This window comes from Mandrillus leucophaeus, unplaced genomic scaffold, assembly GCF_000951045.1.
Source record: "Mandrillus leucophaeus isolate KB7577 unplaced genomic scaffold, Mleu.le_1.0 Scaffold67, whole genome shotgun sequence".
In the NCBI taxonomy this organism is placed as follows: Eukaryota; Metazoa; Chordata; class Mammalia; order Primates; family Cercopithecidae; genus Mandrillus; species Mandrillus leucophaeus.
Window position 1 is genome coordinate 4,087,142 of NW_012107252.1, and position 24,142 is coordinate 4,111,283.

Sequence of the window (24,142 nt, forward strand, 5' to 3'; positions counted from 1 at the left end):
CCCGGCCTCCTCCCTCCCTCACTGCCTGCCGCTCCTGGCTTGCCTGGGTCTCTTCGACTTTGGGGCCCATTGGCTTCTTCGCAGTCACGGCGCCTGAGTATGTGCAAACCAAAGCTGCCGCTCTCAGTTTCCCCGTCTGTCTAATGGAGGTATGGCTCCCAGCCCTTGCCCAAACCTCTCTAAAGGCCCTGAAGAGCCCTGGGGGGAGGGCAATAAGTGCCGGAGAATGAGGAACGAGCTACACAATTCTACTCGGGAGCTCAGCTTTGAATTTGCAAACTGCTGGGACCTCACTATACAAACCTGCAGGGCGCTGAGAATGTTTTTCTTCCAGTTTTTAATCAGTGCCCAGTAGTGTGAATACAGCCTCTCTGCTGAGACTTGACAATACAGTGAGATCTGGAGTTCCCACGGCAACAGGAACTAACTCATCCCAGGGCTCTTTGAGTTATCAGTCGGCCCACATTTCACAAAGGTGATCAGCGTGGGCTCGACAGCTCTTAGAGGCCTTCTCTGAAAGCAGGCCATGTATGCACTACCTAGCAGCCCCCCTTTTGGATGCAAACCTCTAGAGCATTCCTGTTTGCTGAATACAATTGAACGATCTTAGCTTTTTGTGCTTACTGGGGTGTGGTATCTGGGGGGTGACTGTAAGGGGTTTAGGGTTTCTGGACCAGCTGATAAGTGAGAGAGGCCATGGAGTTCAAGATCCCCAGCTCTTACCACGTGGGTTCTAGTGCCAGGCTGAGCCCTGGTCTGTAAAAGGGAGAACATTCATGATGAGCTGGCGCCATGTTAAGCACCATTCTCACAACACCTCTGAGAGGAGTATTACACACCTTTTGTGAATAAGAAAACAGGCTCTGAGAGGTGAAAGTGGTTTGTTTAAAAGTACACAGCTGGGATGTAACTGAGCCATGATTCATTTGAAGTTTGTTTCCCGCCAAAGCCCGTGTTTCTCCAACCACACCATGCTACCTCCTTGGCAAATGCTTTGATTCTTCCTACTCATACGTAGCCTCTGGATAGAGAACAGAACTTTCTCTACTACACTTTGGTAAGCTTAGTTCAGGATTTAGAAGATGAATGGGAAGGTGAAAACCAAACCTGCCTGCCTTCTCTGAGAATTTCCAGATGAAGCCCAGTCCATCAGGGTGCTTTCCAGGGACTACAAGGGATCATCTGCTGGCCTGTGTGTCCTGAGCAAGGATCACATCCAGTATCGTGCTTTTCTTGACCATTCCATGACATTCGTTTCCTTAATCATAGAACATTGTGGTATCATCAGCACCTTCTTACCCAGGGAGGCATTCTCTTGGTGTAGGCATGGTAGGGAGGAAGCTTTGTGTTGGCACACTGCTCCATACTACACTTCTAAAACTCTCAGGGTCCTTTGCTCTATGCCTTTCTGAGGTTTCACGTCCATTGTCCATCCCAGCCCTGGCTCTACAGTGTCAAGGCTACCTAAGTTTGAGATTCCAAGAGTTAGGGCAGCCAAAGTGAAGAGTTCTCAATCTTTGTGCACAAAGTCAAGTGGGGCACTAGGACACAGTCATGTCACCTATAGTGAAAACACAGGAAATTGAAGAGATGGACTGGGCTACAGACCAAGTTTTCTCAAACTCTATGCCCAGTTCTGGCAGGATGGTAGCTTTCCTTTTGGTTTGGGTCTTTGTGGGGTCGCTCTGTTTTGGAGTTGGAGTAGCTCCCTGCCTCAGGCTCACAACAGGCAGGAGCTGGAGCTCTAGCACACTCACTGGGACCAGTCTTTGTTGATGCTGCTCAGTTAGGGGGTCCCCTTGGAACAGAAGGGCATTCTAGGTTATGAAGTCAGGCCTGGTTTCCTATCTTGCCTTTGCCACTTTTTAGCTACTTGGACACGTGCCTTGATCTAAGCTTCGAGTTTCTTCATCTGTTAAAATGGGATAATGCAATCTAGCTTCAGCAAGTGGTAGTAAATGAGCTACCTTGGGTAACGTACTTGGCTATGAGCCTGACACACAGTAGAAGCTCTAAATTGTAACATAGCAGCTCTCACCTGTGTTCCCCTCCTAGATTGCATTCATGAACTTCCTGTCAGGGTCACTGTCCATGAGAAAGTTCTTCCTGGCCCTGCATTGGGGAACCTTTCCCTCCTTGGCTGGCTCTCCCGCCTCCCCATCAGTTTGGTCCCAGAGTAGCCATCTCTGATCCTGCTGTGGCATTCTGGAAGGGACTAGAGGGAACAGAGTTTCTTGTTTTGACCCCTTCCTGCTTCAGTGACAGGAGGGCTACAGAGAGGGATTACTGAGCTAATTAGAAATGATTGCATCGCTCAGCATTAATTAGCAGTGCTGTGGGCTTGCAGTGTGCACTTTGGAACTGAGCCCCCTGTGGGACAACATGGCAGGCAGCCCTCTGCCTCCAGGGCCTGCCAGCCCCTCTGTACTGATTAGAAATGATGGAACAGGTTCGGGTGGGCACAATAAGGGCTGCCTTCTCAGGGTTCCCTGAGCCTTCTGACCTGGCTGCCAAAGGTCTGACCCAGACCCTCTTACCTTTGTGACTGGGCCTCAGTCTCCTCTTCTGTAAAATGGGATTAGTGGACCTCAGAGAAATTCTTCCTGTTAAGATTCTAGGTGGGATGCTAGCAGTTGTACCTCAGGGCTCTTGGCCCAGGAACAAAAGAGGATTTAGCTGATGAGTGAACAGCAGGCCAAGTCAGGCCACTGGAGGGGTTAGGTTCTAGCCAAGAGATGCTCTTTAGAGTTGTATTTCCCGACACCAAAAGAGTTCATGGTCTTGGCTTTCTGGAGAGATACCTAGCAACATGGAGTGTCTTTGCTCATTGGACTCTTACTAAACACTGCAAGTAAAGGTATGGGTAGACCTTGCACCAGCTGTGGCCAAAGAGTAGACTTACTCACTGGCTTAGTTAGCACCAGTCTCCTCCCCAGGTGCTCTTGGCAAAGCCCAGTCCCCAAAGGAGCAGGAGGTACTTCAAGATGAGGGCCAGATCAGGCACTGAATAAAAACGCTAGTGGCTGGCAAGAGGTCAGGATGTGTCAGCTCCACTGGGACCTTGGGGGCTGCAGTGACCGTCTGCTTGTTCTGTGCTTTGTTTTCGGTTCCCCCGTGCAGCTCGGATTGGGAAAATGAAACGGAGGAAGCAAGATGAAGGGCAGGTATGTCCCCTGTGCAACCGCCCCCTGGCAGGATCGGAGCAGGAGATGAGTAGGCATGTGGAGCATTGCCTTTCTAAGGTAGAGGGGCCATCACCACCCACCTTTCTTCCCCACTCCCTTCCCCCGACACTAGCTGCAGACTACCCCTGAATCTGTGGGCTCTTGGGGTCTCCATGTGGTCTCAGCAGCTTCTTCACTTCTGTCCACTGCGCTCTCCCTTTGCTTTCACTCTCACTCATTCCCTCCTTGGGCTCCAGTGGAAAATTTGGGAAGAGGCCCAGGTCTTTGACCTCTAAATTGGTTTGCTTCAGAGGAGCCCTAGAGCTGAGGGCCCACTTGGCGCACCACAGCTGGGGCTAGAGCTGTGCCTTCGTCGCAGACTGTGGGGAGCAGGTGGGGATGGCCTGGGCCCAGCATGATCCTGCTCTGCTCTTCACAGAGGGAAGGCTCCTGCATGGCTGAGGATGATGCTGTGGACATCGAGCATGAGAACAACAACCGCTTTGAGGAGTATGAATGGTGTGGGCAGAAGCGGATACGGGCCACCACTCTTCTGGAAGGTGGCTTCCGAGGTACAAGCAGCTGACACATAGACAGTGGCACTCTGGTGCCAGGCCTCTGCTGGGTATCCATCTGTTGGGAGCCAAGAGGCCGAGGCTGGTGGCTGGTCATCCATCCGTTCCACCACGTGGGGACTGCTGCTGGTGGGGCTCCTTTGTGACCGTGCTGCCTGCCTGTGATGTGCATATTAAAATGGATGTATTTGGGTGGGGAAATGGAATTGTGAGGCTGCAAGCTAGGAATGACGAGGGGGGCTCTCAGCCTCGGGTGATGCATTGAAGGTGACAGCCAAGCCGCGTTAGCACCTGCATAAAATATTAAAGGGACGGTTATGCATTTATCACTCCATCCCTCTTAAGGCTGATAAATGAGAATCCAGCAACCTGCTGTACACCTCCAGCACTGGGGGCCCTGAGGGCTTCCAGGCAAACACATTGGATTTTCCTCCTCCTCCTCTTCAGCCCTATGTCAGGGAAATCAGTTACAGAGGAGAGAGTGAGTTATGGCAAAATTTGACCTCCCATGAGCTTCATTGGTGAATCTAATTTTAGCTCTGATCCCATCCCTTCTCCCTGGGCGCCCTCTGCCCTGAAGCAAGAGGGGCCTGGGCCCAGCTGCTCCCTCCTTCCCCTGGGCTCTCCCCAGTTGCTGCAAAGGAGTATGCAGGGCCCTGCCCATCTCCAGTGCCCTCCCAGCTCCTTGGAGGAGCAAGGCTTGGCACCCCCCACCAGGTCAGACAGCAGAATTGGTTGGGTGCCCAGGGTCAGTGACTTGTTAAACTCCCCAGCCTTGGGCAGGGGAAAAGGGGAGCTGTCTGCCTCTTGGCCTCCAGTTCTTCTCTCTTTCTGTGCACGAGCACAGCTGGTACTGCAGCTTGTGGTCATTAAGTGAGCCAATCTGCTTCCCGTCTGCCTCTCGTTCTCTGGGCAACACCTTTGGGAGTACTGCTGTGTATGGTCCCTGGGGAATCTCACAGCAGCTGGGAAGAAGTTCTCTGCCTCCATGGGGCCACGCTACCTGGGCAGATGCTGAGGAGTGGTCTCTGCAGGGCCATCCAGTACAGACTGGTTCCACGAAGGGGCTAAGAGCCCAGATGGGACATTATGCCTCTGGGCGTCTCTCACATTACCCAGGTGTTTGGGGGCAAGCCAAAACATAAATCAGGAAGGTTAGTCAGATCAAACTGTCTCCCTGAACCGGAGCTGGAGAGTGTGAGTTTGCCATTTCACTCATCCTGTACTGGAGCCTTAGAGTGTCTGAGGCCCTAGAAGAGTGAGCAGCAGAGCTGACGATTGTCTGTCCTGTGAGTTGGACACATGGGTGTTTGGTGGCAGCCACATAGGGTCAGTTTCAGCATGCCTCTCTGGTTAGCGCTGTTGGCAGCTGCAACTGCTCACATCCTCCATTGCTGTGGCAACTTCTTAGGTTCCTTGGCACAGACCTGGACCTGATGGCTTCTGGGCACCAGACAGGGCTTACGGAGGATAAAGCTGCGAAGGGCCTGCTGATTTGACAAGAGTATTTCCCCTGTGTCGGGATGCACTTGCAGAGCAGTGTGAGGGGCTCTTAGGCCCTGGGCGGGTATCCGTTTTCCCTGAGTGTTTACACTGTGAGGTTGTTCCTTTCAAGAATTCCTGAGGGGAGTTCAAAGGGGGCTTTTCTTTGAGCGATTTGGAGAGCGAGAATGAGAGTGAGACTTGAAGAGGGAACAGGGGCCGGAGGTGCCTTTATCTGCAGAGAATTGCTCCAGCTTTCCTGATAGAAGCTGCTGCCGCCTCTTAAACAGCTTAGTGCAGTCAAAAGACAGGCAGACTTGAAAGGCTGTTTTACAGCGAGATCAGCGGGGGCCACGAGGCAGAGAGCGGGGCGCAGTGGAGCGGAGGAGGCTGAGGCTCCTCGGTGGGGGGACTATCAAAGGGAGGCCCTGGCTGATCCCTACTGCCTCTGCCCCCAAAACCTTGTCTGCAAAAGCTGGCCATCTGTCAGCCTACCCTCCCTGGCCAGGACCGAGAGGCCCCAACTCTTGGGGGGTTGGGTGTGGCCCCGCCAGGCGGGCTAGTGTCAGTGCAGCGCATTGATCGCCCGCCGGGCGGGCCGGGCCGCAAGCCGGGCAGCGCGTGCTTAATGTGATTGAAAGGCAGTTAAAATGGCGGTGACCTTTTCAGGAGGAATTAGATTGCCTGCCAAGACCGGTTAGAGGGAGTGATAACGCCAGCTGAAGAAGCTGCCCAGCCGACTTCAGAGAGAGGGAGGCAGAGGCAGGATGAGCAGGCGAGTGGCGAGGCCCATTTAAACTGCGCTGTGCGTGCTGACAGAACAGAGATTGCTGTCCTTGTTAGATATGAAAGAAGTGAAGAATTGCAGATAAGTTTCTGTATCCGATCACCCCCATTCCTCCTCCCAGACTAGGGCCCCTTGGTCATCCTCAGCAAAGCTTCCCACCAGGCCCCTGGGGGTTGGTCTTATGGATCAGATCGGTTACCTCAAATGTAATCTGCTGTGGGAAGCAGTGAACAGGCAAGAGTTTCGGTGGAGACACTTGGCCGAGGGCAACAGGCCTTAGAGATGGGGACCTGTGGTTACTGAGGAGGAGCTCCCAGATGTCTCAGGCCTGGGAGTGCTCGGATTGGTATTTTAGGACAAAATAACCAGACAGAGCAGGCGAGCACTGAGGTAGGTCCCACTGGAAATAGATTTTTGAAAAGACTAAAGGAAATAGGTATTACTTCAAGTAAGTTGGAAGGAATTTTTGCTGCCTAGGAGGCACTCTGACCTTCCCAATTCTAGAAGAAATACTTAAGCTGTGTGCCTAAGCTGTTGATTGTCCTTTCAGAACCACAGATTTTCTAACCTGCTACTGCTCTTTACATAAAGGGCAGCACACAGAACCTAGTGCGCCATGAACATTCCATTAAAAGAGATCCGCAGTTAGGGAGAAAAGATGTTTTTCTTGGGTACCATGCCAAACCTGGGTCAAGCAAGGGGCTTCTAGGCTAGAGAAGCAGACTACAGGGGAAACCTAACTATACAGCCCTTAAGACAAGCCTGCTTCCACCTGTAGTCTATGGAGGTGTGTGACTAAGGAGCCATGCCTTTCCTCTCCTGTCCTCCATCCAGCTCCTGAATCCTGGAGAAGAGACCTACAGTGGTGAGCTGTTGTCCCTCCTGTGTGTTGGTTGCCAGTGAGAGTTCACCCAACTGCATTGGGGAGCCCAGAGCTCCTCATATCTGGAAGGGACATGCTGGAAGGAGGACATGGGAATGATTGGTTTCAAATAAGGTGGCAATGATGTGGTCACAAGAGTGGTGAGATGGAGGAATTTCCCAGGAAGCATCACAGGAAATGGAAGGCTGCAGCTATATTTTTTAAGCCCTGGAGGTGAATGCATTGCTGAAATCCAGCATGAAGCCCCTTTGAACCAAACAGGTGGAGTGGGTAGGGAGAAGAAGGGTGTTAAGACAGTCAGCAGTGCACGGTCTCTGTCCTGCGGCGTTTCTTATCTTTCGTGAGTTCCTTACATTTAAGCCGGTTCCAAGTCGCTGGATGAGAAGTCGTGAAGCAAACAGGCAGAGCAGCTGTGGCACAAATCTTTTCTTTTCTTTTTTTGAGACAGAGTCTCACTTTGTCACCCAGGCTGGAGACTAGAGTGCAGTGGCACAATTTCGGCTCACTGCAACCTCCACCTTCTGGGTTCGAGAGATTCTCCTGCCTCAGCCTCCCTCCCGAGTAGCTGGGATTACAGGCATGTGCCACCACACCCGGCTAATTTTTGTATTTTTAGTAGAGACGGGGTTTCACCGTGTTGGCCAGGCTGGTCTTGAACTCCTGAAACCTCAGGTGATCCGCCCACCTCGACCTCCTGGGATTACAGGTATGAGCCACCACACCCAACCTGGCACAAATCTTTTTTTTTTTTGAGACGGAGTCTCGCTCTGTAGCCCGGGCTGGAGTGCAGTGGCCGGATCTCAGCTCACTGCAAGCTCCGCCTCCCGGGTTTACGCCATTCTCCTGGCACAAATCTTTTATCTGGCTATTTCTTGATAAAATTTCAGCGCCAGAAGTATGGGGCAAGGGGGTAAGAGGTGTTGTAAGCCCCAGGGCATGGGCACATAGGCCTTGCCCTAGCTGCTGCCTCCTTTGGTGTGCTGGTTCTCAAAAGAAAGGAGCCCCAGGTGCTAAAAATGTCCCCCAGTGCAGCTCTGCTCCTGGTCCAGTCAGTGACAGGTGTTGGAACAGCACACTGCTGGAGGCGGTCTTGGAGTGGAGAGGGTTGTGCTGCTGCCTTGTGACTCCCCACCACCTTTAGTTATCTCTGTCGCCTGTTGGGAGGGGTGAGGAGAGGTGGCAAGGAGCAAGGCACCTTCTGTCCCCTGTGGCAACTGACGGGATTTAATCGCCTTTTGGAACACAATTGTTAAGCTAGGACTGAGGGAGTGCAGGCAGAAGGAGCAAGTATCAATGGTTTTAAACGGCGTCTGTCTCTCTGCGTCTCTCCTGACGTGAGGCAGTGAAACGCGTTATCGAGGAGGCCCGGAAAGTGGCTAAGTGCGTTTGACACACGCCAACTCCCTGCCTCCACACTGGATAATTGCATTGTCAACTGTTCAGCGAGGTGGCAGGTGACACTGCAGGCCGATTGATTGTCCCGCATCGCAGCTCCCCAGACTGTCAGCTCCCCAATCGATGGCGTTTACACAAGACACCGTAACTGCATCTGTAACTAATTCCAGTGTAAAACTCGCCGGAAGCTGCTGCCCCTGCCCTCCGTGTTGGAGAGCGCAGGCCTCTGGAGGGCCCTGAGACTTTCCTTTCTCCCTGGGCTCTGGTTTTGTTGGGAGCAGCAGGTGAGGAAATCGATGCCTCCTTTTTTGTGGTTTCAGGTTCCAGGATGATACTACCCCCGGTAAACGGGCATCTCCAGTTTCTCAATCGATCATCTGATCAATTGATTAAATTAACACTGATTTTTTTTTCTCCCTTCTCAATAACCCAGGAAGAAATGAGTTTATGGGAGAAGGGTCGTTTTTATAAAATGTAGACCTGTGTTTCATTTCTGCACTTAACTCTCTCCCTCTTTGTTGCTAAGTTTTCACTGTGAGGAGAAGGATTTTTTTTTTGCACTGCCCACCCTGCCAGGAATGGGCAACTCTGGCACCACCCTGCTGGGTATCATTGACCATCAGGCTTAGGTTGCCTATGGGTGGGGGCTCAGGCCTTTATACCACTTTAAGGTGGGGCAGAACTGTAGCATGGGGCCTTCCCTGGTGACTGAAGGGTACTCTGGGCCATCTTGGAGGTCCTGGGGGCTGAGTTCCTTCCCTGGATAGCAGCAGTAGGAGTGGCAGCTTGCCTGTTATCCCTGGAGCTACATGGAAGAGGAGCCAGAGACTTGGAAAGGAGCTGTCTGTGCCATCTTGCCTCTGAGTACTGGCTTGGGATATTCCAGCAGCTGAGAACATCAAACGACTGTGGAGCCTTCCTCTCTAAGCGGGAGCGGGGGCAAGCTGGCGGGGGTGCTGTCTGCATAAAACGGCTTTATGGCCGTTTCTTTTTATTATGATTCTGCCAGAAGTCAGCAAGTGACATTTCATTAAGAAAATAAAGTTTAATGTGCTGGGAAAGAGGTTGGAGCAGGCTGGGGCAGCACAAGAGTGAAATTGGCAGCAGCCTGTTCTGAACACCTGTGGGGGTAGGGAGAGGTTCCCAACATCTGTCTTAGCTGGAGGATGGGGTCAGGGTCAGAGTGAATGGCTCAGACCAGAGGCAGAGGCCTTTTCTTTGGCAAACAAAGTGTGTCGTGCTGTCCATCCTGCCTGACTGGCCAGAGGAACAGAAAGCTGCTGCCCGGCTGGGAGCCGGGATCTGATAAGGAAAGTTGTATCCTGAGAGATTTCTCCAGGCCACCAGCTAACTAGGACCTAATACAGCAGTGTCGCCAGTGTTTAGCCAGTACTGCTGGGATGTGCTGTGTGGCACCAGCTATCAGCCCAGCCAGCTCTGCTGGGTGCTGCTGAGATCACAACAGTGAGTCACACTTGGGACCCTTGCAGCTTCCAGTCTGGTGAGGGACAGTGACAATATGTGGTGATAAATATGATTCTGGAGTTACACAGGAGTCTGGGTGGACACCAGGGAAGGGCCACCTGTGTATAAGAAGCTGGGAAGCCCCATGTACCACGCAGAGCACCGTGAGGACAGGGATCAGGTCTTGAAGCTCTCTGTTCTCAACATGGAGCCAACCAGAGGATGAGCCCAATAAAGGTTGAAAGAATGGCGTTGAGGTGTGAGTTCTTTCCTTTAGCAGGGATTCAGAGAGCAGCTGCTCTGTGTGGGCACCGAGTTGATGGTAGGAGGCATGGCTGGGCTGAGTCAGACTTGCCAAAGGAGCAGGCCTGTGTATTGCAGACCAGGAGGGAGAAGATTCTAGGCAGAGAGCAGGAGGTGTGGAGGCATGGGGGCATGAGAAAGCACAGAGAATCTGGGAGACCACAGTAGCTCTGTTTAATGGAGTATGAGTCCTGGGCCAGGCATGGTGGGCAGTAAGACTGCAGAGAAAAGGACTTCAGGCCACAGGGCTACTTTCTGTGTTGAGAAGCTGGAGCTTTTCCTGGCAGCCTTGGGGTACCCTGTTTTCTTTTTTTTTTTTTTTGAGACAGGGTCTCACTCTGTCGCCGAGGCTGGAGTGCAGTGGCACAATCTCGGCTCACTGCAAGCTCCACTTCCCGGGTTCATGCCATTCTCCTGCCTCAGCCTCCTGAGTAGCTGGGACTACAGGCGTGGGCCACCACACCCGGCTAATTTCTTTTTGTATTTTTAGTAGAGACAGGGTTTCACCGCGTTAGCCAGGATGGTCTCGCTCTCTTGACCTTGTGATCCACCCGCCTCGACCTCCCAAAGTGCTGGGATTACAGGCGTGAGCCTCCGTGCCTGGCCTGGGGTACCCTGTTTTCTCTGCTTTGCCATGGAGCCGTATCGGGCTCACATGTGGTGCCAGGGTTCTCTGCTTTCCACTTGTAAGGCAGGGCTAGGCAGGGCCAGACCGAGCAGAGGATGTGAGGCTAGCTGCTGAGCTGCGTGTACTTGGGGAAGGGGGGTTGGCAGGGCTTGGGTGCCGCAAGCTGTAAGTGAACCTGATAGCTACATTCTGATTGATGGTGAAGTTTGTCTCCCAAACTGTCAGAGGGTTTATAGAGGTGCCACTCACCCACAAGGCGGGAATTGCTTGTCAGGACACCTGGCTGTGAACAGGAGACAGAGCTGTAACTTGGTGTTTTCTCAGCTTAATGGCCCTGCTGCTGACCTGCTTGTTGCCTCAAGTGTGTCAGTGCCTCAGGGTAGAGGGCAAATGAGGACTGTCAGGGAGAGGTGGAGTCCAGGCTGTGCCCGGCGTCTTTCCTTCCCGGTGCTGCTTACCTTTGGTGGTATCTTTGTGAGACCAGAGACTGGTGGGGTAGAAGGGAGAAGGATCAAGACTCAGTGTTTTTCAGGGCTTGAAAAATGGAGAACATTCCAGATGGAGTGAATAGCATGAGCAGGGGTCTTAAGAGCGGGATATACAGGGTATGTTTGGGGTTTGGTGAGCAGCCTCTGTGTCTACATGCATGGGGTTTACAGAGTGAATTAGTGGAGAGCAAGAGTAAAGACATAGATGGACCCAGATCTTCATGGATCTGGCTGAGGAGCCTAGGCTTGGTTGTGCATGCAGTGGGGAGCCATCGATGGTTTTGGAGCAGGAGGAAAGGTGGTCAGAACTCAGTGGTAAGCAGGATGAGGGAACAGATAAGAGGCCTGAGGACTCCCTACAAGACATATCCTAATGAGAGTATAAGGACCTGAGAGGAAAGAATGGACAAGCTGAAATGTCTGAAATCATCGGGCAGACACTGAGCTGCTTCCTCACTTCTTTAAGTATTTCTTTGCTGATCCCAGTAGCCACAGAGTCTCACATTCTTTTGTCCCTGCAGGGCTGTGCTGGCTAGTGAGGTGTGGTCTGAGACCCACTGGGAGGAAGTGGGGAGCTGGGGGGAACAACTCTATAGCACTTGACCCTGGGCTATCAGGAAGGGTGGTCCTGGATGACAGAGAGATCACCTGGCAGGTGAGCAGGCCTGGTGTAGCCCCAGCAGCTCGCCCCTCCCCCTGAGCTGAGAGTCCACCCGTGGCTTGCCAGATGCACCTCAGGGGTCAGCCGCCTGCCTGGCCCATGGCCTGGCCTCCGCTCAGCCTGGTTGCCTTCATGGACTGCTTTGAGAAGTAGGTGTGCATGCCTGTCCTCCCTCGTCTGTCCCTTCTTAATCCCTTCATAACTGCACTTGTCCAGGAATCTGGGCTGAGTGAGGTGGAGATGAATAATTAATGTCAGGCGCTTCAGACACCAAATATTTGAACAGCTGCCTGGTGTTTTTGCTGGCAAGGACCTAGCGGCCAAAATCAGGATGTTGGCCGGGGGTCCCACTCTGTGGCTCTGATTGGCCTTAGCCTGTTCTTTCCTCCAATGGACTTGTCAGGCTGGATAATGGGGCATAGGGGGAGGCCCCACTCCTTTCCTGTGAAATTCCTAGACCTGAATTTTTCTGTCCTCTTCCTGTTCTTCCTAGACCTGGAAGATAGGTGGACAGCAGGCCTGGGGCTGAGCGTCCCCCAAGGACGTGACATAATGTATGAATGGGCTAGTTTATGAGCAGAGACCACTTGGAGCAGCATGCAGTGGCAGAGAAAGATGAGGTTTGCAGAGTGAAGGGCCTGAAATGTCAGGGTCAGGGGCACTGAAGTATCTGGCTCTATATATCCCAGGCCCAGGTTTCCCTCTGGGCCTTAACAGGTCCGAAGCCTAACCACTACCTGCAGGCAACAGGAGGGGCACCCTCGGCCTAGTCTTGTTGTCCGCAGGCCCTCCTCACACCCTGCTTCCCACAGGCTCTGGCTTCATCATGTGCAGCGGCAAAGAGAACCCGGACAGTGATGCGGACTTGGATGTGGATGGGGATGACACTTTGGAGTATGGGAAGCCACAGTATCCTTGGAGCACTGTGGGTGCTGGTGGGGCTGATGCGGCAGGCCACAGGGAATAAGAAAAGTAGCTCCTGTGGTATTCACCTGCACCACCCCCCCGGCCAGAGTCAGCTTTGGCCAGGAGGGGCATGCTCTCCTGAGGATTCAACCCTCATGGCCTGCTGCAAACTAGGATCCATTGTCCTTGACCACCATGCCAGATATACAGAGGCTGATGTCATCCCCTGCACAGGCGAGGAGCCTGGTGAAGCCAAGGAGAGAGAGGCACTCCGGGGTGCAGTCCTAAAGCAAGTGTGGGCACAGGCTTGGGTGGGTGGAGCAGAGAGAGAGGAAGCCCTGAGGCAGGGGTCAACCCAGTACTGACCCTCAGGGCTGTCCTGCCCGCCTTCAGGCCTCACTTTGTTCTTCCTCCCTCCTTTCCTCCAGTGGCGGCCCTCCCAGCACACGCATCACGCCTGAGTTCTCTAAATGGGCCAATGACGGTAAGTCCTGCCCCAGGTTAGGAGTAATGGGGGAGACGGGGTATCCCTGGATGGTGGTGACTGACTCAAGCCCAACCCCTCACCTGTGCTGCCCAGTCTGGCCGGAGTATGAGTTGCCCCTCTGTCCCAGCAGAGATGCCATCCACCAGCAATGGTGAAAGCAGCAAGCAGGAGGCCATGCAGAAGACCTGCAAGAACAGCGACATCGAGAAGTAAGTGTTTGGCCAGGAGGGGGCCCTGGGACCGCAGTTCAGTGGGAGGAGGGGCCCTTTGCTAGCAGGAAGGCCTGCTGCCAGGGCTTCTGGCCCTCCCAAATGCAGCTCAGTGCTGCTGCCCTGGGCACACAGCCGGCAGTGGAGCCCAGCTGGTGCTAAGCGTGACTCTGTGAATTGATCGCTGGGCCACGGCCCCGGGAGCCTTGGCGGAGGGAGGAGCAGTCCGCCCGCCTGCCTGCCCGCTGTGGCGGCCTCCACCCGGGGAATGTGATGTATGGCCGCCCAGCCCAGCCGGCGCACTTGATTCATCTCCAGTTTCTGTTTCTTAATCGGGAGCTAAATTGGTTTCATTTTTCTTGTCCCGGGTGGCACTCACAGTGGGTTTTAGGCAGGAACATTGGGTCTCATCACTTCTGGTAGGAATTTTTGGCCTGGGTTCTCTGGCAGAGGAAAGGGGATCCATTAGCACTTCGCCCAGCGCTGGGCAATCCCTGGCCCGGATCCCCGGGAACCACAAAGATTTAGTATCAGCTGGGCATCTCCCTGACTTCCCAGAAACCCAAGGAAAGCCAGTTCTGGCCTCAGGAGATGGCATTGTCCAGTCTGGGCTGCCTGGTGCTGCTGCCATTGGTCATTGCTTAACTCCAGTACCCACTCCACCTTCTGACTGCAGGCTAGGTTGCCTGGGGTTAAAAGGCAGCCTCTTCATTCCAGGGCCAGTGTTCCATCTTTGCCTCCTGCCAGGAGAGTGGATTGCAGGCCGGTGCAGGGCCGGGTCGGTGGCCCAGGGTCACCCCCCATTTGTTTCCCTCCATTTTGTGTTGTCATAAATTCATTCCAGCCCGTTGTGGTTGATCAGTTTATCTCGGCCGGGGCCGCGAGTGCTGCTGGCATGATGTATGGGCCGCGGCGCAGGGCCCGGCTGCCCATGAATCACCGCAGCTGCTCCGTGTCAGCGCCGGAGCGGGCCGTACGGGTTCGGTGCAACCAGCTTGTGGGGGGGAGGAATGACGTATGGATGTTTATTTAATAATTCTCTCCTACTCCAGCTGAGCGGGGCGGGCGGGGTTGTAAGGGGCACCCACCCTCGTCTGGAGGGGCTGCTCATAAATCAGAAAGACAAGATCATTAATCAGGGATGGTGCCCAAGGAGGAGGTGGGGGCAGAGCCAGTGGCTTCCATGAAGGTACAACCCACCCAAGGCTGGGGGTAGCCAGGATTTCTGTCCCACCTGTGTGAGCACAGGCACCCATAGGCAGGGATCTCTATGATGAGGTGGAGACTGGCTCAGTCATGTGCAGAGCTCTCCACTGGGTCTGGGTCTGCTGAGACTGGGGCCGGTCAGTCCCCAAGATTTCTCTATTTCTTGCCCTAGATCTGTTTTACTACACAGGGAAAAGGAATGGTAGGATGCCATGGCTCCACCAAGAATCTCCCCACCCCCCGTGCCCTGGAGGGGCTCAGGAATAGCTCACAGCCAGCCTGGACCAGGGGTTGGAGGCTTGGGTATTTCGCCGGAGCCAAGATTGGAGGGCAGGTGTGTGCTGAGCACACCCAGGATAGGCAGGCTCTGGAGTTGGCTGTTGGCCTTCAGTGTGGCCTTGTAGCTCTTGGAGATGGCATGGGAAATGACTTCGTTCTCTCCTGGCCTCATCCATTTTTGCCATTCCAGCTCCAGTTCTCTGATTTGAGGTTTGGGAGTTAGTTCTCCATTCTGGGGTAGGCTGCCCCCAGCTGCAGGCCTTAGTTTCCCCATCTTTGAAATAACCATATAGGACTAGGCAAATTCTCAGCTTAGTCCTTGGAGTGGAAGGGAGCACAGCTACAAATCCTTGTCTCCTTATCAGGAATTTACCTGTAATCCAGATGGGGATGGCATATATGGCATTGTGCAAAATGCCAGGGAAGGAGCCTGCTGTTTGAGGGCTTGTGACGAGAGAAGGGGTAGTAAAGACTTCCAGAACCAGAGGGATAAAGGGAAGCCCCCAGGGAATCAGCCAGTACCAGGAGGAACGAGTCAGAGCCTTTCTTGGCATCTGTGGGAAGAGGCAAGGCAGAGGGAATCATGGACCCTAGGGTGATGGATTTAAGTGTCCCTGATACAGGGACACAGCCACTAAGGAGTCAAGCTCTGTGTTGCTGCTAGCTCCCCAGAGGAAAAAGGCCAGAGATTGAAGTTTGTTATTGCCCATGAAATGTGACCACTACCCTCCCTGCACTCCCATTACCACTCACATCCAGTAATGACAGACCACCTGTAAGCTCTCAAGCTTCCTGAGCTGATTGTCTCCCCTAAACTGCAGAACAGGTGCCCCCAGGAGACTGTCCTTGCCCAAAGTCCACCTCCCTTATGATTCCCCCTGCTCTCAGTCCAGCCTCTGCTTCCTGATTGAGTACATCTGTGAAACCTGAGCTGTTCGTACCCCGCTCTTCCAGCATCCTCAGCAGCTTCCTGCTGTTCGTGAGATAAACTTCAGCTCCTTCAGGTGTGGCATTTGAGGTCCTCCTGCATGCCATCTCCTTTCTCACTGTAGCACTTTGCCTACACATGGGCCTTCTAGCCAGACTAGAATCTTGGGCCTCTTGGCCTCTGTTTCTGCTGTTCTCTTGGCCTGGAACCCCCCTCCTCCTGGGTGTAGCCAGTACAGTCATGGTCAGTCACACAGTTATTAGTTGATCATGGAATCAGTCTGCCAGGTTTGAATCCCATCTCCCTGACTCTGTGGGGACCTTGAGCAAGCTACTTAATCTTTCTGTGCTTTAGTTTCTTTGTATATAAATCGGAGATACTAGAATCTTCTCATGGGGTTTTTGTGAGGTGTAAATAAGATAATAATTATCAATCCCTCAGTACAATCCCTGGCATTTAGTAAGTGCTTAATAAATTTTAGCTATTTTATTTGTATTATCATTACTATTCCCTAAGGCCAATCTCCTACACCATCTTTCTAGTCTTCCAGGAAGCATTCTCCTCCCTCTGTGAGCTCCTCTGGGTCCTGTTCACTTGTTTTAGGAGGGCGGGAAGGTTCCTTGAGAGAGTCCTAGCTATTCCCTGTTCAGCAGTGCAGCCCAAGGAGTCCTGGACATGCAGGAGGGACCTTCTGGTGCAGGGCTTGGCCCACAGACAGGACTACCAGGGCATCTGATATGCCTAGGAAGTAACAAGGAGCCCTGGAGGCAGGCCAGGCCTTTGGCAAAGGGACCTAGATCATGTGGGACCCACCCAGTCCCTGCATCTCTCCCCCTCTCCCTGGAGGTTGGACGGGCCCTTTCTTCAGCAGGTGTTTGCTCATGCCCCGTGCTTGAGGTGGGGCTCTTGGCCGTAGTATTGGTGGAGTGAGCAGCGCACCCTCAGGGAACCCACACTCAGGAACTTTACACTGCTGTGGTGGAGTTCACACGGGGCTGTGAGAGCCACTGTGCAGTGCTGGCTTGGGGGTCTAGAAAAGGCTTCTGGGAGGGCATGAGAACAAAACTAGGTCTGAATGATGAGGCAGAGCTAGTGAGTCAGGCGAGGGGGTGCAAAGGGATCACAGTGCAGAGGCCAAGGCAGTGAAAAAGGTGGCATGGATGGTGACACATAGCAGTCGAGCATAAAATGCATGGCAAGGTCCTCAGGGGTGCGGTGGGCTGGAACTGGACCAAGGAGTGTGGTGGAGCTCTACTCTGAGGGGGACATTGGAATGTTGGAAGTCACACCACGAGAGATTCGCTTTGAGAACATAAATTCTTCTAGGTGCTGGGAGAGTGGAATGGAGATGAGGGGCCTGGAGGCAGAGAGGCTGTCTGGAAAAAGTTAGTGGAGGAATTGGTGCAAGACATCTGAGAGCCTGGACTAGTGGTGGTGAGGGGCAAAAGAAGTGGAGAGATGCTGGAGATACCAGGAAAGATGACAGATTTGGGTTGTTGGGAAGACTGCGAAGGAGTGGTTGGAAACGGTTCCCTGGTATCTGTGGTGTAAAAATTCATCCGGATGGGAATGGAGGAACAGAGAGGGTGAGGAGTTTAGTTCTGGAATGTGAATTTGCAGATTCGGGCTATCGGAGGAAGGGGGCAGGCAGGGATGTCTAGGGGACATTTCTGTATTTGGTTCTGGAATTCAAGGGAGGTGTAGGCTGGAGGTGCAAATGGGAGATGCCCGCCTGCCACCCAACCATGCCTTCCTTTTTACAGAATCACCGAAGATTCAGCTGTGACCACGTTTGAGGCTCTGAAGGCTCGGGTCAGAGAACTTGAACGGCAGCTATCTCGTGGGGACCGTTACAAATGCCTCATCTGCATGGTGAGTAGAAAAGAACCTAGGGGTTCCGTTGGTCAGGCTTCTGCGCCCTCTGGGGGAGTTGGAGAGGGTCTCCGCACTGTGCTCTGGGCTCTTCAGTGGGTGGACCTGCCTCAGAGTGACCCCTTCCTTATCTGCTCCCTCCTCCCTAGGACTCGTACTCGATGCCCCTGACGTCCATCCAGTGTTGGCACGTGCACTGCGAGGAGTGCTGGCTGCGGACCCTGGTGAGGTGGCATGGGGGTCGGGGAATGGGAGGCCGTTCCGGGCACTGCCCAGATGTCCATGCTTATGCCTGAGCCTGCCTGGGGGAAGTGGGGAGCATGGGGCAAAGGAGAACAGGATATTTACCCCCAGGCTCGCTGCCTCCTCCCCCACTGCAGGTTTAGGAACTTCTCCCCCTCCATGAGTTCACTGCATTCTCCCTTCCCCTCCCCCTGCCCCCCGAAGGTCCACTGCATCACACAGACTGGTGAGGCCCAGGGTCAGGAGGAGGCTGGCTGTGGGTAAACAGGACCAGGGCCTTGGCCCCTCCCCCTCCCATTACTAAGCTCCTTCTGCTCCTGCCCCTGTTCCTCGCTCAGGAGCAGCCATTAAAATGTCGCCCGGAGACAGCAATAAAAGGCTCGGACGTGGGCTCTGTGTCCTGATCAAAGGCCGCGTGTAATCTCGTTAGGGCTGCGGCTGCCACAGCTGGACCCAGCCTTGTTCTCATTACCGGGGCTCCTGCTGCGGGGCTGGCCAGGCGGTTTGATCCTGGCGTCCCCCCAACACAGGAGCGTGCCTGCCTGCTCACAGAAGCTGCCTATGCGTCCCCAGCCTGTGCTGACAGGACCAAGGTCCCAGCACACACTGGTGCAGAGAGACATGGCTGCAGGCCCAGGTGCTCGCATGCGCACACGTGGCACATTGTGTAGACCAGAGCCCTCCCTGTTCTCCCTGCAGGGTGCCAAGAAGCTCTGCCCTCAGTGCAACACGATCACAGCGCCCGGAGACCTGCGGAGGATCTACTTGTGAGCTATCTGCCCCAGGCAGGCCTCGCCTCCAGCAGCCCCACCTGCCCCCAGCCTCTGTGACAGTGACCCTCTCCCTTTGTACATACTTGCACACAGGTTCCCCATGTACATACATGCACATACTCACACATGCGTACACACACACACATTTACACACGCAGGACTCTGGAGCCAGAGCAGAGGCTGTGGCCCAGGCACTACCTGCTGGCTCCCACCTATGGTTTGGGGGCCATACCTGTTCCAGCTCTGTTCCCAGGGTAGGGCAGGGAGGTGGGGGTTGGGGGAGTAGTGGGGCACGGCTCCTGAGATGCAGCCCCCAGACTGACAGACGGACAGACAGACATGCAAACACCAGACTGAAGCACATGTAATATAGACCGTGTATGTTTACAATGTTGTGTATAAATGGGACAACTCCTCGCCCTCTACCTGTCCCCTCCCCCTTTGGTTGTATGATTTTCTTCTTTTTTAAGAACCCCTGGAAGCAGTGCCTCCTTCAGGGTTGGCTGGGGGCTCGGCTCATCCACCTCTTGGGGTACCTGCCTCTCCCTCTCCCGTGGTGTCCCTTCCCTCTCCCACGTGCTCGGTGTTCAGTGGTGTATATTTCTTCTCCCAGACGTGGGGCACATGCCCCAAGGGACATGATCCTCTCCTTAGTCTTAGCTCATGGGACTCTTTATAAGGAGTTGGGGGGTAGAAGCAGGAAACGGGAACCGAGCTGAAGCAGAGGCTGAGATGGGGGACTGGAAGACAGTGCTCCTGGCCACCCAGCCTCTGCTGAGAACCATTTCTGGGATTAGAGCTGCCCTTCCCAGGGAAAAAGTGTCGTCTCCCCGACCCTCCCGTGGGCCCTATGGTGTGATGCTGTGTCTGTATATTCTATACAAAGGTACTTGTCCTTTCCCTTTGTAAACTACATTTGACATGGATTAAACCAGTATAAACAGTTGCTGCCTGTGTGTTGTGTGGGGAGGTGGGGGAGCTAATTAGGGGAGGTGGGCTGAGGCAGTTATGGGGTTAATTCCTAGTGGCAGGATGGGGGAAAGGACCTAGCTATAGGTGTATGACACCGTGCAAGGTTGGTCTGCTCTGGGGCCCTGGAGCATTTGGTTTGGATGGGGGTGGGGCTGGGGATCTGGGCTCCTGACTATTGATGGGTAGGGGCTCTAGGTTAATTCTTTATTGATGCAGAATCGTCAGCTCATTAATCACAGAAGAGGTCAGAGCTTGGGGGTACAGAGGGGATGCAAGCTCTATCCCCCAACCTAGGGCAGGAGTGGCCACAAGCTTGGTACAAACACAAGCCCCAGGCCTCTATCCCTTTCTGGTCCCCTGAAACATACCAGAGACCACAGTGGGATCACCCTATCTGCCTCTCAGGCTTTTGTTGTATTCTCCAAATGTATCTCTAGTGACCATCATCCCAGTGTAGCTACTGCCTAGATTCTCAAATGGAAAGAATGGAAACCCTATCATCCAGGATGGAACTTCAAGTCTCCCATGTGCTCACAGAACCGAGGCTGGGCAGCTAGCACTGGAGAGATGGCACTTTGACCCCCCACAGCTCCCCACTGCCAGTGAGGTAGCTCAACTTCAAATGTGCTCAGATGTGCTCAAAGCTACATGTAAGTCCTCACCCACAACAGAAAGCTGTTTGGAGAAAAACAGTCAAGGCCCCAGAGTAACCCCATGACTCCAGACTTGCTTTGACACCTTGCTCACCAGGCCCATCTGCCCAAATCCCCAGCCTTAGTTGCCCATTTTCTCTGGGATACCCACAGTGAATTCCTCAGAATTGGGTCCAGTTGGCAGCTTCTGCCACTCCTTGCACCCAGATGAAGCACAGACAAGTCCACCTTGGAGCCCGGCAAAGGCCCTTCACAGCCCCTCACCCAGTTTGATGGCACCCAATATCCTGAACACAGGGATCCTGGGATCCTAGGAATGTACACAGCCTCTGTCAAGCGATGGCTGAGGGTTTGGGAAAGAAACAGATTTGGAAGAGAAGAGTGAGTAGGTGAGGGCAACAGAGAGATGAAGAGGAGGCTCTTAATGCCCAGTTCCTGTCAGGCCGACTTCTTTGATGTCTTTACTCTCCCCTCCCACAGGCTTGGACTCAGTAGGTCCTTGATGGCTGGTTACCGCCACCCTGGGGGCCATATGGTCTCTAAAGGAGGCCATTAACCCAGAGTGAGGGCATTCCGCCGAAGCCCGCCCTGCTGTGGGAGCCTTGAGCTGTCTCATGGCACAGACTGCACTGCCACCTGTTGGCCATGACTAGGAATGCAGCCACACAGCATGGGAATCCCTGCCACCACCATAGTGGGGACTCACCAAGGACTGATGGGATGCAGACAGAACGCGGCTCTGGGGACAGAGGGTCCATCATCCCCGAGAATATCAGGAGTCAGCTCCCATCCAGAGCTTTTCTAGCCATCTCCTTCACTACCCCCTAAGCCCCTTGATCACCACGGTAAGCTCATTCAATCAACAAATATTTATTGAATACCTACTACATGGCAACATTGTGCAGTAGTGACTTCTAGACTGATAAATGATACTGAACTATCAGGCTGAATTCACCTCTCCTGCCTAGAGAGTATCTAAGTGGGTCTCCCTTCCAGGAGATGAAGGAGTTTGCTATTTCAGCCCCAAATCCCCTTACCCTGGTTCTGGTCTTTAGGGCTTGGGAGTTAGCTCGTCCCAGCTCCTGTTACAGTGCTGCTGCCTTCCCGCCCCCCACTCTCTGGCAACTTTCAGCTTGCAACTTTCCCAGATCCAGCGGCTTCCTAGCAAAGTGTGGTAGAGCCAGGCAGGCCCTTAACCTCTGCATCCTTAGCTCCTCATCTGGCTTCTACCTCAGACTCTGAGTGAACTGCCAAGTGGGACCCATGTGGATGGTACTTCACACTGTAGGGCTTCGCCCTGCTGAAGCAAAGACCACAGCCCCTATCCACAGCCTGACGCTACCCCTGACCGAGATACCTTCCCTCTGACATCTCCCCACAAAGCTCACCTTCCATTCAAGGAATCAAAACTCAACTCTGGCAACAGGCACAAAGTTTCAGTTACGCAAGATGAAGTTCTGAATTATGCAAGATGCAAGACTATTCAGTTCTAAAGGTCTGCCGTGCACATAATCTCTTAAATTTTAAGTATCGTACACACAATTTTGTTAAGAAGGAAGATCTTGGCCAGGCGTGGTGACTCACACCTGTAATCCTAGCACTTTGGGAGGCTGAAGTGGGAGGATCACTTGAACCTGGGAGGTCGAGGCTGCAGTGAGCCAAGACTGCACCACTGGACACCAGCCTGGGTGACAAGAGTGAGACCCTGTCTCGAAATAAATAGATAAATAAATAAGTAAAGAAAAAAAGAGAGTAGGTCTCATGTTAAATGTTCTTACCACAGTTTAAATTTAAAAAAATCACCTAGGGCTCACCCTCAACACCCCCCTCCATTTGTCAACCTTTCCAGCCTGCATGCCACAGGAATCAGCAGCCTGACTGTTGCGCTTGTCCAAAGACAAATGACTACAAGGCTCCCACAGACACACGCCCAGGCACTCCTGCCCTCTAGGATTCTGTGGTAAGCAGACCACCAGCAGACGGAGGCCCCCAGGAGACAGGCCCATAGGAATTTTCTACTTAGGGGACTGCAAAGTCCCAAAGGGCTACAGAGAGTTGAACCAGAAGAGTGCCCCACAGATGCAGGTTGTGGGGAGGCGTCAGACATTTATTTCTGGAGCAGAGGTGAGGTGGAGCAATGACCTCAGCAGTGGACACAGTTGCGCATGAAGTCGACACAGAGGCTTGTGTAGTAAGTAGGGTAGTCACGGAGGTGGCTGACGTGTGCAGATGACACGAAGTCCACAGAACGTGCCAGGACCCGACGTGCCAGGCGTGCCTCCACCATGCGTTCTACATCTCTGGCCGGGACTACTTCGTCAGCCCTTGAGTAGAGGTAAAGTTCAGGCCAGCGAGAGCCCGCGTCCTGTAGCCTGTCATAGAAGTGGGTGTGGAAGAGGGCTGTGATGGGAGCAAGCAGGACATGGAACAGGACAACCACCAGGGCAAAGGCCACCAGCAGCAACAGGCGCAGCACGGCAGCCCGGTGCTCCAGGATGGCTGCCAGGGCCCGCAGAGCCCCTACCAGGTTGCTGTCACCAGGAGCGCTGTCAAAGATGGTGCCCACCACACGCAGGTGACAGAAGCGACGGGTCTGCAGGAGCTCCAGCACGTAGCGGTACAGCATGACGCCACCGTTGCTGAAGACATGGAAGAGCAGGGGCTCCTTCTCAATCTCATAATCAAAGAGCAGCTCGAGCAGCTTCTGGGCCAAAACACGAAGTGAAGGGATGCCCAGCGACTCGGAGAAGAAGACCATGTGCCACGGGGCTGTGTATCGGATTACAATGCAGCCCTGGGGAGAGAGGCCCGGTCAGTCCTCACAGATGAGGTGGGGGTAGTGGGTACAAGCTAAGGTCAGAGGGGCCCAGCAACCCTAGCCTGCAGGACGTAAGCCATGGGCCCAGAGAGTCAGCAATGCTCTGGGTCCTGCTTCAGCCTGAGCCCGCCAGCTCGCCGCCCACAGATACAGGTGCCTTCTCGGGGGGGAAGGTAGACTCAAGGCCCATTTTTGGACTAATTGCTTCATGCTGGCCAAGCCCTCTTGACCTGTAGTGGTATTTGAGGCCCAGAGCCCGAAGCATGTACTGGAGACATCTGGGCTGACCAGAGGAAGTGTCTTTACTCTGGTTCCCTCCTGTCTGCACCCCACCCTCCCATCCTAAGCCTTGCACATTTGGGGCGGGGCCTCACTGCTTGGCTATACCCTGCCTCAGCACCTCAGATCTGTACTGTCCCTGCCTCCCAGACACAAGTAGTACCCCCATGAGACCAGTACCCGAGAGTGGCCTGCAGGCCCCAGCCCTGACCACCAGAGGCCACTTCTGAGCTAGACCCACATCACTGTCATCACTGGTCACTGTCACCTTCCCTCTCTCCCAGGCTCCTAAGAACAGGGTCCATACTCTCTGGACTCAGGGACCTGACACCCAAATGTCTCTGGTTCCTAGGCCTGGGATCACTCCTCATACTTGTTCTGAAATTCCAAATACAGTAAACACTTGTTCCCCAAATTTTAAAATCTGGGCCCAAACTCCCTGTAGGCTTCTATGCTCCTCATGCCTGGGCCAAGGGTGCCACAGTCTCCACACAGGTCCCCTTCTAGGTCAGTTAGAAAAGCCACCATGCCCGGCTCCTCATCCCCTCTCATCCTCCTATTCCAGAGACAAAGGGCCCTTTGTAGGGGGAATGTGACTTTGGAGAGTGCTGGGGTCAGACAGGTCTGGGTTCAACTCCTGGCACCACTATGTATCAATAGTAAGAACAAGGAACAGCTTACTACTTT

General features: G+C 53.7%; 2 protein-coding genes across 6 annotated transcripts in view; one reads left to right on the forward strand and one right to left on the reverse strand.

The window, feature by feature from the left end:
• Positions 1-19,679, forward strand: part of RNF220 (ring finger protein 220) — a 263,780-nt gene extending 244,101 nt beyond the window's left edge. Inside the window, exons 7-15 of the mRNA XM_012001917.1 lie at positions 3,102-3,164; positions 3,604-3,736; positions 12,643-12,739; positions 12,939-13,025; positions 13,165-13,220; positions 13,354-13,432; positions 17,609-17,717; positions 17,867-17,941; positions 18,660-19,679. Coding sequence (XP_011857307.1) covers positions 3,102-3,164; positions 3,604-3,736; positions 12,643-12,739; positions 12,939-13,025; positions 13,165-13,220; positions 13,354-13,432; positions 17,609-17,717; positions 17,867-17,941; positions 18,660-18,731 — 771 coding nt within the window. The 3' untranslated portion in view covers positions 18,732-19,679. The remainder of the gene's footprint in view (positions 1-3,101; positions 3,165-3,603; positions 3,737-12,642; positions 12,740-12,938; positions 13,026-13,164; positions 13,221-13,353; positions 13,433-17,608; positions 17,718-17,866; positions 17,942-18,659) is intronic.
• Positions 19,680-21,594: 1,915 nt separating this feature from the next.
• The window catches only part of TMEM53 (transmembrane protein 53), a 21,008-nt gene continuing 18,460 nt past the window's right edge, over positions 21,595-24,142 (reverse strand). For 2 of the 5 annotated variants that reach the window (XM_012001848.1, XM_012001852.1), the window contains one exon: positions 21,595-23,152. In XM_012001848.1, the coding sequence (XP_011857238.1) occupies positions 22,502-23,152 (651 nt within the window). In that variant the 3' untranslated portion in view covers positions 21,595-22,501. The remainder of the gene's footprint in view (positions 23,153-24,142) is intronic. The other 3 variants (XM_012001849.1, XM_012001851.1, XM_012001850.1) reach the window with 2 other exon arrangements.